The sequence below is a fragment of the Ursus maritimus genome, unplaced genomic scaffold, assembly GCF_017311325.1.
Source record: "Ursus maritimus isolate PB19 unplaced genomic scaffold, ASM1731132v1 scaffold_19, whole genome shotgun sequence".
In the NCBI taxonomy this organism is placed as follows: Eukaryota; Metazoa; Chordata; class Mammalia; order Carnivora; family Ursidae; genus Ursus; species Ursus maritimus.
Window position 1 is genome coordinate 45,948,282 of NW_024424341.1, and position 12,643 is coordinate 45,960,924.

General features: G+C 60.6%; 2 protein-coding genes and 1 long non-coding RNA gene across 8 annotated transcripts in view; all 3 read left to right on the forward strand.

The window, feature by feature from the left end:
• PPP6R1 (protein phosphatase 6 regulatory subunit 1) overlaps positions 1 to 4,737 on the forward strand; it is a 20,227-nt gene extending 15,490 nt beyond the window's left edge. For 2 of the 6 annotated variants that reach the window (XM_040633818.1, XM_040633816.1), the window contains exons 16-24: positions 53 to 110; positions 197 to 381; positions 2,279 to 2,409; positions 2,500 to 2,680; positions 2,772 to 2,842; positions 2,982 to 3,063; positions 3,494 to 3,604; positions 3,686 to 3,757; positions 3,854 to 4,737. In XM_040633818.1, coding sequence (XP_040489752.1) covers positions 53 to 110; positions 197 to 381; positions 2,279 to 2,409; positions 2,500 to 2,680; positions 2,772 to 2,842; positions 2,982 to 3,063; positions 3,494 to 3,604; positions 3,686 to 3,757; positions 3,854 to 3,857 — 895 coding nt within the window. In that variant the 3' untranslated portion in view covers positions 3,858 to 4,737. Of the gene's footprint in view, positions 1 to 52; positions 111 to 196; positions 382 to 2,278; positions 2,410 to 2,499; positions 2,681 to 2,771; positions 2,843 to 2,981; positions 3,064 to 3,493; positions 3,605 to 3,685; positions 3,762 to 3,853 lie in introns of those variants that run through there. The other 4 variants (XM_040633819.1, XM_040633820.1, XM_040633815.1 and 1 more) reach the window with 4 other exon arrangements.
• Positions 4,738 to 4,879: 142 nt separating this feature from the next.
• TMEM86B (transmembrane protein 86B) lies at positions 4,880 to 7,802 on the forward strand. Its single transcript, XM_008709797.2, has 3 exons — positions 4,880 to 6,114; positions 6,355 to 6,601; positions 7,151 to 7,802. Exons 1-3 carry the CDS (start codon positions 6,064 to 6,066, stop codon positions 7,531 to 7,533), a joined length of 681 nt encoding a protein of 226 aa, XP_008708019.2. The 5' UTR covers positions 4,880 to 6,063; the 3' UTR covers positions 7,534 to 7,802.
• Positions 7,803 to 8,008: 206 nt separating this feature from the next.
• LOC103680266 lies at positions 8,009 to 12,227 on the forward strand. The gene is made up of 3 exons (XR_573087.2): positions 8,009 to 8,066; positions 8,429 to 8,620; positions 9,712 to 12,227. It is a non-coding gene; the product is annotated as an uncharacterized LOC103680266 (long non-coding RNA).
• The last annotated feature ends 416 nt before the right edge of the window (positions 12,228 to 12,643 follow it).

Sequence of the window (12,643 nt, forward strand, 5' to 3'; positions counted from 1 at the left end):
CCCCCCCCCCCCCCCCCCCCCCGCCGCCTCCTCACTGCCCCTTCTCTCCTAGCGCGCCTTTCGACAAGACGGCCAACATCACCTTCTCCCTCAACGCCGATGATGAGAATGTGAGTGCTGCCCGTCCCTGGTGGTGCGGCGGGGGAGGAGGGGGGACGCTGCAGACAGTGCCGCCACCTCACCCTGCACCCCACAGCCCAACGCCAACCTGCTGGAGATATGCTACAAGGACCGCATCCAGCAGTTCGACGACGAGGAGGACGAGGAGGTCGAGGAGGAGGAGGAGGGCCAGGGCTCCGGGGAGTCTGACGAGGAGGACGGCGCCTGGCAGGGCAGCCAGCTGGCTAGGGGAGCCCGCCGAGGCCAGCCCCCGGGTGTGCGGTGAGTCCGTGAGACCTGGTCGTCACCAGCGCGAGTGGAGGAGGAAAGTGAGAAGGGAGTGTGTGTATTAGGCGGGCGCTTCCCCAGCTCAGGTGAGTTCAGCTGCAAAGGGAGGAGCCTAACAGCTTGTGTGGGGCCGGGAAGTCGGTGGGTCCTTGATGTGCGGCTGGCCCAGGTGTGCATCCCTCCCTGCCCTCTGCTCTCCCTGCTCAGCTTGCGCTCAGGGCTTCCCGCCAGCTCTCCATCCCTTCATTCCAGTAATGGGACAGCCAGGCTGAGTGTGGGTGAGCTGTGACCAGCTCTTCGTACGCCTGCAGTGCTGGCTGGCCCCATGGTCACCGACTTGGTGGGCTTGTGTCTGGTGAACTCCGGTTAGGGCCTCTGCCCCCAGGACACAGGTGTCCTCATCCTACCCCCCGTGCTGGCTCCTGTGCTGCTGTGTCCCCGAGGCTTGCGCGGGCCTGACGGGTTCCCCTCGAAAGCCCACCGCCCTGGCAGCTGTGCTCCTGTGTCACACCCATCTACTGGGGGGCCAAGCTGATGAGCCCAAGGTCATGGTTCACCCGTGTTCTCTCCCGAGAGCATGGTAGTGCCCAGTCTTGCTTTTCACTTCTTGATCTTGTTTTGAGCTAAGGTTTTATGTCTGGTGTGAGGTAGGGGTCTGCCTTCCTCCTGCGGGTACGAATGCCGCTGTCCCAGCACCTCTTGTTGGACGCACCGGCCTCTCCCTGTGAGTGCACTTGGTGCCCTGGTCCAGAAGTACTTGGCTACATGTGTGCGGCTCGACTTCTGGCCTCTCTGGGTCTCTTGGTCTTTATGCCAGGACCTCCCTGTCTCGACGACCGTTGTAGTAAGGTTTGAAATGAGGAAGTGTGTTCTCCAACGTGGTTGTCTGCTCGGTGTCCCTTGAGATTCCGTGTGACTGTTAGGATCAGCCTGTTAATTTCAACAAGGAAGCTGGCTGGGATTGACAGGGCTTGCCCTGAACCTGTACGTCAGCCCGGGAACCATATCCCGTCTTCCAGTCCTTGAGCGTGGAACGTCTTTCCATTTACTAGGTGTTCAAGTTTTATGCTTCCTTTTTTCAAGTTTTTCCTGATTGTTTTATGTAAGTGGAATTTTGAGGTTGTCCCAAGCGTACAGAAATACAGTGGATTTTTACGTTGACGTTGGGCCCTGCAGAACTCACTGACCATAACAGTTAACGGATTCCTTGGGGTCCTCTGGATACAGTCAGGTCATCTGCAAACAGGGTTTGACTCCTTTTCCAGTCTGGATGCTTTTCCTGTCGTGTTCTTGCCTCCTTGCGCTGCAGCGTGGTCCTGAGCAGAGGTGGCGAGCAGGCCCCTGTCTTGCTCCTGACCTCAGGGGGACTGCTGGTCTCCAGCACTGAGCGTGACATGGGTTGTGGGTTTGGGAGATGCCCGCTTCTCTCCCGTTTGCTGAGTGTCTTCGTTTACCGTCAGCTATGTTCGGCGACGTGCGTGTGGGTTCCTTTGCCATCAGGAACCGTAAAGACAGCAGCGAGCACCCAGCATCTTAGCAGCCACGTGGTTTGCTCAGCCATTCCGCAGTTGGTGGACACGTGGGCCCGGCGGACCTTCCTCTTGGGCTCGGGCTGTGCGTTAGTTCACGTTTAGACCGTAGCGGCGGAGTGGCTGCTCGTGCCCAACGTTGTTCTCGGTCGACCCGAGCTGAGTGTCAGATCGGCCCTCAGGGGGAGCCTCTGGGACGAGGCGGGGTCCCGCTGCTTTCCACAGGGCACTCGAGGCTCCCGCCTACCTGCCCGCACCCCGGCCCAGGGAGGCGCAGCCCAGCCTGTCCTGCGGCTGCCCTGCTGTCCCCGCTCCTCCATCCCTCGTGTCAGCACATCAGCTGACAGGTGGTTTCTGGGCAGGAGTGGAGGCAGCACAGACAGCGAGGAGGAGGACGAGGAGGACGAGGAGGACGAGGACGATGGCGATGGCCGTGCGGCTGGTGGGGGGGCCGGGCCCCCCTCTTATCCTAGCCCCGGCCCCCAGCCTCCGGGTGGGTGAACGCACAGGGCGGGGTGTGGTGGGGTGCACATGGGGTGTCTGCCTCCTGTGCTCACCCCACCCCTCCCCCACCTCTGCCCAGGACCCAGCTGGACAGCCACGTTTGACCCAGTGCCTACAGACGCCCTGACTGGCCCCCGAGACTCTGGGGAGAAGGAGCCAAGCTCTGGGCTCCCCACCCCACAGGGGTCCCTTGGCGTACCCCGGGACCTCCCCGCCCTGAGCCCAGCCGGCCCTGCGGCCCACACCGCGCTGCAGCTCAGGTGAGGCCACAGGCGGGCACCTGGGTCCTGGGTCCCTTAGCCTGGAGTGCTGACCCCAGCTGACTCTCGGGCTGCTTGTCTTGCCCCCCAGGTCTCAGGACCCCACGTCCCCTTCAGCACCTCAGGAAGCCACAGATGGCAGCAAAGTAGCAGAGCCCTTGGGTAAGCGCTGCCGCCCAGCACCCTCACCCAGCTCTCCCCATTGTCCCCCGGCCTTGTGCACATGCCGTGCGCTGGAGCAAGGCGCCAGGCCAGCACCGCGCTCGCTGAGCCTTGCATCTCCTGGCCTCTCTCTGCACAGCCCCCTGCCAGGCCTTGGTCAGCATCGGGGACCTCCAGGCCACACTCAGAGGGACACGCTCCACCCCCAGCTCCTTGGACAGGTGACCAACTGGGGAGCAGCTGCTGTAGGGGAGGCAGATGGAGCCTGGCCCTGGGTGGTCCTGGACCCATAGCTGCTCTGTGGGGCCCTGGTGGGACCCCCAGGTCTGCACCACTGCCTCAGGACCTCGTGGCAGCCAAGGGTCCAGTGCTCTGCTCATGCCCACATGTGGGTGCCCTAGAGGCCCCTGGAGCCCAGGGCTCCCCGCCTAGCCTGAGGGGCAGAAAGTCTTCCAGAAGGGGGCAGGCAGTGTGTGGAGCCCACGTCCCAGCCAACCTTGAGCTCCTCCTGCCTGGGGTGGCTCCCAGGGGTCTCTGATGGGAGGGGCCACCCTGGGCCAAACACCTCTTCCCTGGGGCATAAAGGGGCTTAGGGGTGGGGAGGGTGTCGGCGATGATAACCCTGCCGATGCCCCCGCATCCCCCACACAGTGCAACCAGAGACCCTGCTACCTCTGTCCCAGCCCCCGGGGCCTGCCAGCACCCCCAGACCACAGAGGGGGAGAAGAGCCCAGAGCCCCTGGGGCTCCCCCAAAGCCAGAGGTGAGCACAGGGTGGCCTCCCAGGGCAGCTGGTGTTCTGTGGGGGAGGCCCTGACCTTTCTGTGTCCCTCTCCCCTGACAGTGCCCAGGCCCTTGAGCCACCTCTGATGCCCAACGGCTCTGCCCCGGGAGGGCCAGCATCCCTGGGCTCCCAGTGAGTGGCAAGGGCTGGGTAGGTAGCAGGTGGGCTGGGGCTGGGGGCTTTAGGGGACAGCAGGTTCCTCACGTGGGTTTCCCTCTTGGTTCCCAGGTAACTGCCTGTCCTGGTGGTGGCGGCTACATCCTCCGTACTCCACGTGGACCCTGCCCAAATGGGGGCAGGGCGGGTCCCACGATGGCCCTGTTGCCCCATCACCCCGCCCCCCCATCTGCCCCGACGTGCTCTCCTCTGGACTCCCAGGAGCCTGGTGCCAGGGAGATAGGCCCCTACCCACCCCCATTTGCACTGAGAAAAGAAATTATGGAGTTTTGTCTCCTAGAATAAAGAAACAGAGTTGAGTAGAGAGAAAGGAGAGAGAGAGAGACCTATATTATATATTATATATAGAGAGAGAGAGAGCAGGTGGGTGGAGAGCCAGGAGGAGGCCCGGCCTGGCAGGGCAGCGGGTGGGACCTTCATCCCATCTTGGTGGGGGCTGTGTTGGGGTCCTGAGGCCATTGTCCACCCTTCCCTCCCACCGTGCCCCCAGCCTCCGGTGCAGATGCCCACACCCACACTCGGCTCATACCCACCTCCAGGGAGGGCCCGAGTGGGGCCGTGCCTTTGCCCAAACCCTTGCCCTGGACCCTGCACTTTGACCCAGGCTGGGAGCTAAAGGACCCGTTGCCTGGCCCTGCTGGCTCTATGGGAGCTGGTGGTCCCCGTCCAAGGGGGTCTCTCCGGTGACATTCCCATGGGGCCCTGATGCACTCACTGAGACCGCCTCTCGCCCCTGCACCTCCCATGGACCCCGGGGCGGGGGTTGGCGGGGGTCTGGCTGGGGTCCCCTTCCCATGCCCAAGGGTTTGGGGTCCAGCCCAGCTGCCAAGTGACCTTGTCCCAGCTCCCTCTCCCCAGGCTGGCGTGAGTGTGCGTGTGTTCGTGCCGAGCTTCTATTTCATATTGCAAATATAAATAAAGACCGTTTAAGATTCCTGCTCAGACTCCCGAGTTCTGGGGCTGGGGTCCTGAGCTGTCCCTGCACCCTGGCCTTGAGCCTTGACTTCTGGGACCTGGGGCGCGGGTGCCTGAGCTGCCCTGCACCCTGGCTTTGGGTCTTGAGTTCTGGGACCTGGGTCTGGAGGCCTGAGCTGTCCTTGCGCCCTGGCCTCGGGACCCCAGGCCTTCTCTCAGCCCCTGGGTGTGGCCCTCAGAGTGCAGTTAGGCTCCCGGACCTCCGTGCTCTGCTGAGGGTGGGGTCACTTGTGCTCAGACCAGGAAAGGATGTCCTGGGAGGAGGAGCAGAGCCTGCCCAGTCTTGTCTAGGGCCTGGTCCCCACGAGCTGTTTCCTGGAGTCCCTTTCGTGCCCCCAGCCCTCTGTGTCCCGGGTCCGTACAACCGTAGGAGGTGGCAGGCCAGCCTCCAGCCTTGGGGAGGTTGACTTGGCTGGGTGACCTTGTGGAAGTGATGTCCCCTGAGCGTCATCTCCTATGGTGGAACAGTGGGCACCTGGGTGTGGCCAGCCCACCGAGATAGGTGGACACCCGGTAAGTCCATTCCTACTAAACCAGAAGTTAGAGATGGGCTGAGTGCACTTGCAGGATGTGCTCTTGAAGCCGCGGGGCAGCACGCAGTGAGGACCTTGTACGACTCAGCACTGGCACGCATTCCCTCAGGAGGGTCTATAGAGGCCTCCTTGGGGGGCGCAGACAGCTCTGGGGGCCTGATGGCCAGAGCTGAGGATAGTGGGGCCAAAGCACAGGAGGGAGCCCCCTCCCTGGGCAGCCTACTGGGGGGGATGGTGGGTGGGCAGGGGCCTAGAGAGTTTCCATCCTGTCCCCGCAGTCTGTCCGGGTGGTCCTGATGCCTGAGCCTGGGGCTGGCCTGAGCCTGGGGCTGGCCTGAGCCTGGGGCTGATGGCACTCCACCTCGCCCCCTCCCCCAGAGTCCCAGGTGCAGGGGAGCGTATAGGAATCCTGCACTGGTTCCCTCCTGGTTGGTTGGGCATGGGACAATGGTAGGGGTGTTTATGGCCACACATCCCCCCAGGGCAGCCGGGGGTGGGGGGAGCCAGGTCTGGGAGGCAGGGGCAGGGTGCTGTGGGGGAGGAGGGACCCCTGGGTCCCTAGTGGGCACCTTATCAGTGGTGCCAGGCGGGGCCATCCCCAGGGCGGGGGCAGCATCTCCCCCGGGCCCTGTTATCAGCCCCAGAGTCCACAGGACGCTCCTCGGGTTAATGTGTAACCACATGCTGTCCCCTCCACCCCCAAAGCCACCCGTGCCCACGTACTCGCCACTCTGGGGGGGGTCATAGGCCGACATGGACGCCTGGGAAGAGGGTCTGCCTGGAAAGCCTTGCTTCTCAGTCCAAGTGAGAGACGCCGGGTGTGGGAGAGGGTTCGGCCTGGGCTCGGGAACCTGAGCAGCCTGCAAGAATTGGGAGGCCCTGCCCTCAGGAGGCTGCGTTCCCAGCGGACAGCGTGACTCGGGTTCCTGGGTGGGGGTGCCGTGGAAGCCCCTCGATCTGAGTCCTGGCCGCGTGGGGCCTGCCCCCCAGGAGCTGGAAGCTGGCTGGGCTCCAGGGCTTCGGTGACCCCCTTGTCTCCCAAAGCAGCCGCGTCTGTGCTGGTGGTTGAGCCCCTTCTTCCTCACCTGTGCCGTCTACTTCCTCCTCTGGATCCCGCAAGACCGGCCGTCCTGGGTCGGCGCCCTCGTCAAGTGCCTGCCGGTGGTGTGCCTGGTGGTGTCCTTGCAGACCGTGCGCTGGGGCAGAGGCTACCGCGCGCTCCTGCAGGGGGCCCTTCTGTGCTCGGCTGTGGGGGACGCCTGCCTCATCTGGCCTGACGCCTTCCTCTATGGTGAGCGGGGCTGCATGCTTGCTTCTGGACCCCCACCCGGACAGGAACCCCTGCTCTCACAGAGCCTTCCTTCCCCTGAGGGGGTTGGGCAGCAGAGCCTTAGAAGGCATGAGTGGCGTGGAGGGACAGAAAGGGGGGCTTCGGGTGTCGCAGTCTTGAGTAGCTGGTCAAGGATGGCCTCACCAAGGAGGTAACGTCTTGAAGAGGGTGCAGGAGCCGTGGGAGGAAGGATGGTCCAGGCCAGGGGGACCAGCAAGCGCAAAGGTCCTGGGGTGGAACGCTGCTGGAGGGTCAGAACGTGTGGGTGGGTGGAGCCAAGTGGGGAGCAGGGCAAAATGGGGAGTTGGCGGACAGTTGTAAGCCGAGTAAGGATGGAATGCAGTATGCGTTGTAAGGTCACGGTGGTGCCAAGGGCAGGGAGGCCGGTAGGACAGTCCCCGCCGATGCGGGTGGTGTGGCCAGGCTGGATGCTGCTGCTCGGGGCGGTCCTTCCCTCGGCTCTGAGCCGCGAGGTGGTCACGCGGTAGCCACAGGTCCTGTCTCCTGTAGGCGTGGCTGCCTTCACCGCGGCCCACCTGCTCTACCTCTGGGCCTTTGGCCTCGCTCCCCTGCGGCCAGGCCTCCTGCTGCCCATCGCCCTGGTCTCTGGGCCGTATTACGGCGCCCTGCTGCTCCACCTCCCAGCCGGCATGGTCCCGGCCCTGGCGGCCTACTCCCTGGTCCTGGCCGCCATGCTGTGGCGTGGCCTGGCCGGGGGCGGGAGCGTCCGCTGGGGGGCCCTGCTCTTCACGCTCTCGGACATGCTGCTGGCCTGGGACACCTTCGTCCAGCCGCTGCCCCATGCCCGCCTGCTGGTCATGACCACCTACTATGCTGCACAGCTGCTCATCACCCTGTCAGCCTTCCCGAGCCCCAGGCTCAAGACCAGCTGACGAGGCCCGGCCGGACCGGTGGTGCCCCCTGCCCTCCGGCGAGGCCCCAGGCCTCCCAGACCGGCGCCGCCAGGTGGGACGGAAGGCCCAGGCTCCTGGACTCGTGTGTGCGGGTGCCCGTGCGGTTCGAGACACGTGAGAACCGTCTGTGGAAATCCGCATCCACCGCCAAGTCCCCACCGCCACCTTCCCTCTGTTCTGACCGCACCCGCCCCCTTCCCTGCGGCCCTAAGCTGTTTCGTACCCGAGTAAAGTGGACACTGAAACAGTGACATCGCCATTATTTGGGGAGGGGCCTTGGGAGAGGGGTGCTCGCCAGATCAGCAAATCGTTCTTTTTTTTTAGTTTTTAATTTTAATTTTTTAAAAAGATTTTATTTATTTATTTGACAGAGAGAGCACAGCAGGGGGAGCCACAGAGGGGGGAGAAGCAGACTCCCTGCGGAGCAGGGAGCCCAACACCGGGCTGGATCCCAGGATCCTGGGATCATGACCTGAGCCGAAGGCAGATGCTCCACTGACTGAGCCACCCAGGTGCCCCTATTTTTTTAATTTTTAAAAAACCTTTTATTTATTTAGTGAGAGAGAGAGAGCAGGGGTGGGGCAGAGGGAGAGAATGTCAAGCAGATTCCACGCTGAGTGCAGAGCCTGATGCGGGGCTCGATCTCACAACTCTGAGATCATGACCTGAGCCGAAATCAAGTGTCTGCTTAACCAGCCGAACCACCCAGGTGCCCCTTTTCTTTTTTGAAGCAACAAAGCACGATGTGAACCACTTTTCCACATACGACTCAGTGACATGAGGTACGCGCACAGTGTTAGGCACTACGTAGGGTCATTCCTGTGGTAACCACACTGCGAGCCAGACCCTGGTGACCTGTTTGTTAACCCATCAGACGCAGCATTGCTGAGGACACGCAGGCCTGGCGCCCTGGGCTTGGGGAACGTACAGTCCTCCCGGTGTCCCTGGGTCAACGTGGGCCCGGCCCTGTGACTTCTGCCCCATGAGGCTCCTCACAAGTCATCCTCGTGCGCACAAATCGAGATCACTGGGAGTGATCTGCAGAGCCAGGACTCCCCAGACAGGGGTGAGTTTTGCGGAGGAAGATCGAAAGGGGTAGTCACCATCACCTGTGCTAAGCAAGCATGGGGTTGCCTGCGAGCACTCAGAAAACATGCCTGCACACACATACGTTATGCTAATGAAGCTTACGCCCGCCATCATGTGCTTAGGGACTCTTACAGCAGAGGGGAGACTTCTACATCCACGTTGTGCTCTTAGGGACTCTTACAGCAGAGGGGAGACTTCTACATCCACATTGTGCTCTTAGGGACCCCCAGAGCCCACTCCTGTTTTTTTTTTTTTTAAGTTTTTACTTTAATTCCAGTGTAGTTACCACACTGTAATACTAGTTTCGGGTGCACACTATAGTGACTTAGCACTTCCATACGTCACACGTGCTCATCACGCGTGCTTCCTTCATCCACATCGCCTGTCTCCCCCTCCCCCTCCTCCTCCCCTCTGGTCGCCAGTGGTTTGTTCTCCGTAGTTAAGAGTCTGCTGTGTGGTTTGCCTCTCTCTCTCGTTTTTCCTGTGCTTGTTTGTTTTGTGTCTTAAATCCCACTCACGAGTGGAATCATATGGTGCTTGTCTTTCTGTGACTTACTTCATGTAGCATAATACCGTCTAGCTCCGTCCGCGAGCTTGCAAACGGCAAGATCCCGTTCTTTCTGACGCTGAGTAGTAGTCCACACATAGCACACCCTCAGCATCTTGCAGCCAGTGGACCTGTGGGCTCTCTCCGCGTTGGCGGCTGCTGCTGCTGCTGCTGTAAACATCGGGCTGCAGGTGCCGCTTGACCCTGCGCTTGTGTGTTCGCTGAGCAACCCTGCCCACGTCAGGCCACCGTGTAGGAAGGCGTTGGGCCAGGTGAGGCACGCAAGCGGTGGCACAGCCCCGGGCAGGGCTGAGCGTTCTGGGGGTTGTGCCCTGCTCCTTCCAACCTCAGAGGCCCCGCACTGCCTTCCGTGAGCCCCTGCCTCGTGCCCACGCGGGGGGTCATGTCTGCAGGCTCCGTGCCCAGGTCCCGAGTGCTCTGTCAGCCGTCAGGAGCCGGGGGTGCACAGCACACTAACGGGGGGGAGTGAAGTGAGCACCCTCCCTCCCTCTCCCTCCTAGAGCGCCCCCCCAGCACAACCTCTCACCCCCGTGCAAAGGACCAAGGAGAGAAATTTCCCGCCTCCATCTGTCTGAAGAACGTCTTCCATTTTTCTTCTTTATTGAGTCACTTGACATTGAACACTGAGTGAGCTCGAGGTGCAAGTGTGTGGATATGACACACTTACACACCGTAACATAACGGTCCACACAGCGTTTGCTGATGCCTGTGTCCCATCACTTCCTCACCTTCCTGTGTGCAGTGGGGACAAGTAAGTCTGGTCTCCCAATGACTATGAACTTTATAATCCGACATGCTGGACGGTCATCACTGTGACCATGTTCTGTGTAAGGTCGTTTCTGTTCAATCCCAGAAAAAAAAATGTTCTGGTCGTGGTTTTGCTGAGATCCTCTTCACATCCCCTCCAACTGCCCATGCAAAGTGTGCATGGCCGGGGCACCTGGTGGGCTCCGTGGGTGGAGCCTGTGGCTCTTGACCTCGGGTGGGAAGTTCAAGCCCCGTGCTGGGCGTGGAGCCTACTTAAAAAAAAGACCAAGGGTGGATGTTAGTGGTTTATGGTATATTCACGGAGTTGTGCAACCAGCACCACAATCAATGTTACCGCCTTCATCACCCCAAAAAGAGACCCTGTGTCTTCCAGCCTCACCTCCCCGAATACTCACTCACCCCCCGCCCCAGCCCCGGGCAACGAGCAGCATAGTTCATCTTTCAATATGTTCCCGATCATTTGGGATTCAGGTTGTTGTCAGCATTTCGCAATGATGGGTAATTACGATTCGACTCCATCCCTGTGTGTGGGCTCCCCCACACCACCAAGCGATTCTCCGACCCCAGCTGGGCTCCTACAGTTCACGTCAGTCCCCAGGCAGCATCACCTCCCACAGGTGACGAGTCTGTCCCACGGGACTGCTCCCCACCCCCCGCCAATCCAAGTCCTCGTGGCACCTGGGCTCCTGACTCACCGGCTACGGATGAGAGGTTCCCACGAGCCGCTCCTTGGGTTTCACGTGCTAGAGCCGCTCGCAGCACCTGGGAAGACCCTCCATTTACCAGATCGCCGGCCTGGGGCCAAAGGACCCAGCTCGGGAACAGCCAGACGGAAGAGACGCTCGCGGCTGTGTGGGGGGAGGTGGGGAAGCACGTGGGGCTCCCGTGGCCTCACCCCACGCCTCCAGGTGCTCGCCAACCTGGCTCACTGATGTTAGGTCGAGACCTGCCTGGGGCCCCGCAAACCTGACCCTCAGCTCAAGGTCAGCCCTCCCGTCCCCATTGCACATGGAGCTCTGGCCATACCAACGCTCTCAGATCCCCCCTTGCCCTCCGCCTGGCCACCTGCCCTCCTCTGCCCGTGCCCCTTCCCAACGCAGATCTCCGCTCACCAGATCCTACTCCTGTCCCGAGACTCGCCCCTGCTGAGGGGTAGGCACCTCCTCTGCGCTCCCGCCATGCCCAGCGCGACCCCGGTCATGGCGCCTTCACCTCACAGCCGCGTCCCCTTCCCCGACCGGCTCCTCGGCGCCGCGCCCTTGGCCGGGACCGGAAGGTGCTGTTTGCCCCTTGAGTTCGTGGCCAGCCTGTGCGGGTGTTGGGTAAATCGCTAAGAGGATTGGTTCGAGATGGTGAACGAACATGGATTTAGCCTGAAGGAGCCATATGGGGAGAGGTAAGCCGGGAGCGGAGGGACGACCAGCCACAGAAACTGGTGAGAAACGCGGGACATGGGAGGGTGACAGGTTGGCGACTGGAGGGGACCAGAGAGGGGGTGGCCCTGGAAGGCCGTAGAAGGACAGTGAAGCACCAGAGCTCTGTGGTCTCCCGGTTCTGGAGGCCAGAGGTCCTGGGTCAAGGTGTCAGTAGGGCTGGCTCGTGCTGTGTGCGTCCATGTGTATCACATTCTCGAAACGGCGGAGTTGGGGCGCCTGGATGGCTCAGGGCGTGGAGCGTCTGATGCTTGACTTCAGCTCGGGTCATGATCTCGGGGTCCTGGGATGGAGCCCTGCGTCCGGTTCCGCGTGCTCTCTCTCCTGCTGCCCCTCCACCCCGCTTGTGCTCTCTCTCTCTAAAAATAAATAAATAAATCTTAAAAAAAAAAAGAAGAAGAAGAAGGAAATGACAGACTTTTAAAAATGGAGGTTGTCCGGAGATAAAGATCAGGGATAGTCAAATATAAAAGGGGGTTAGCTCACGGTAATTCCTCGGTGACAGGGCAGGGTTTTATCTTGAGTGCGGTGGTAGCTGCACGATTCTTTACATAGATTAAAATTGCAGAGCACTACACACACACACACACACACACACACTTTAAAGAATAAACTGTGAAACCTGAGGAACGAGGCCTGGAGTCCAGTTAACAGTATTGTCCCACTGTCGATTTCCTGCTTTTGATACTGTGTTTTACTGTGTTTAGATGTTACCGCAGGGGTTAGTGGAAGAAAGCTCACATGGGGCCTCTTGTACTACTTTTTGCAACTTCCTGGGAGTCTCTAATAATTTCAAAATAAAATGTTTAAGAAAATGTAGAACTTTGTTCATCAAAAAACAAAACCCACCAAAGATGAGGTATTTCTCTTCCTTCTTCTTCTTCCTCTTCCCCCTTCCTTCCCTTTTGGGACATTTCAGTCCTAAAGCCATTTGGTGGGAATGAGCCACGTAGGCGTCCACAGTGCTGCTGCTGCTGGTGGTGGTGGTGGTGGTGGGAACAGGCAGGGGTTCGTTGTGGGGTGTCAGGTTCAATCAGGGCAGGGAAGGTGTTCATGTGGTGGGCGGCCCCGTGTGCAGAGTCAGAGAGATGGAGCAGAAGAGAAGGGTCTTCACGTGGGTGAGGAGCGGGTGGCAGAAAAGGAAACGTATACAGGAGGCTTGCTCATAGAAATAATAGAAATAAGTTACTAAATCTATGCAAGCTAGACATACCCTATCAGAGAAAGGAAT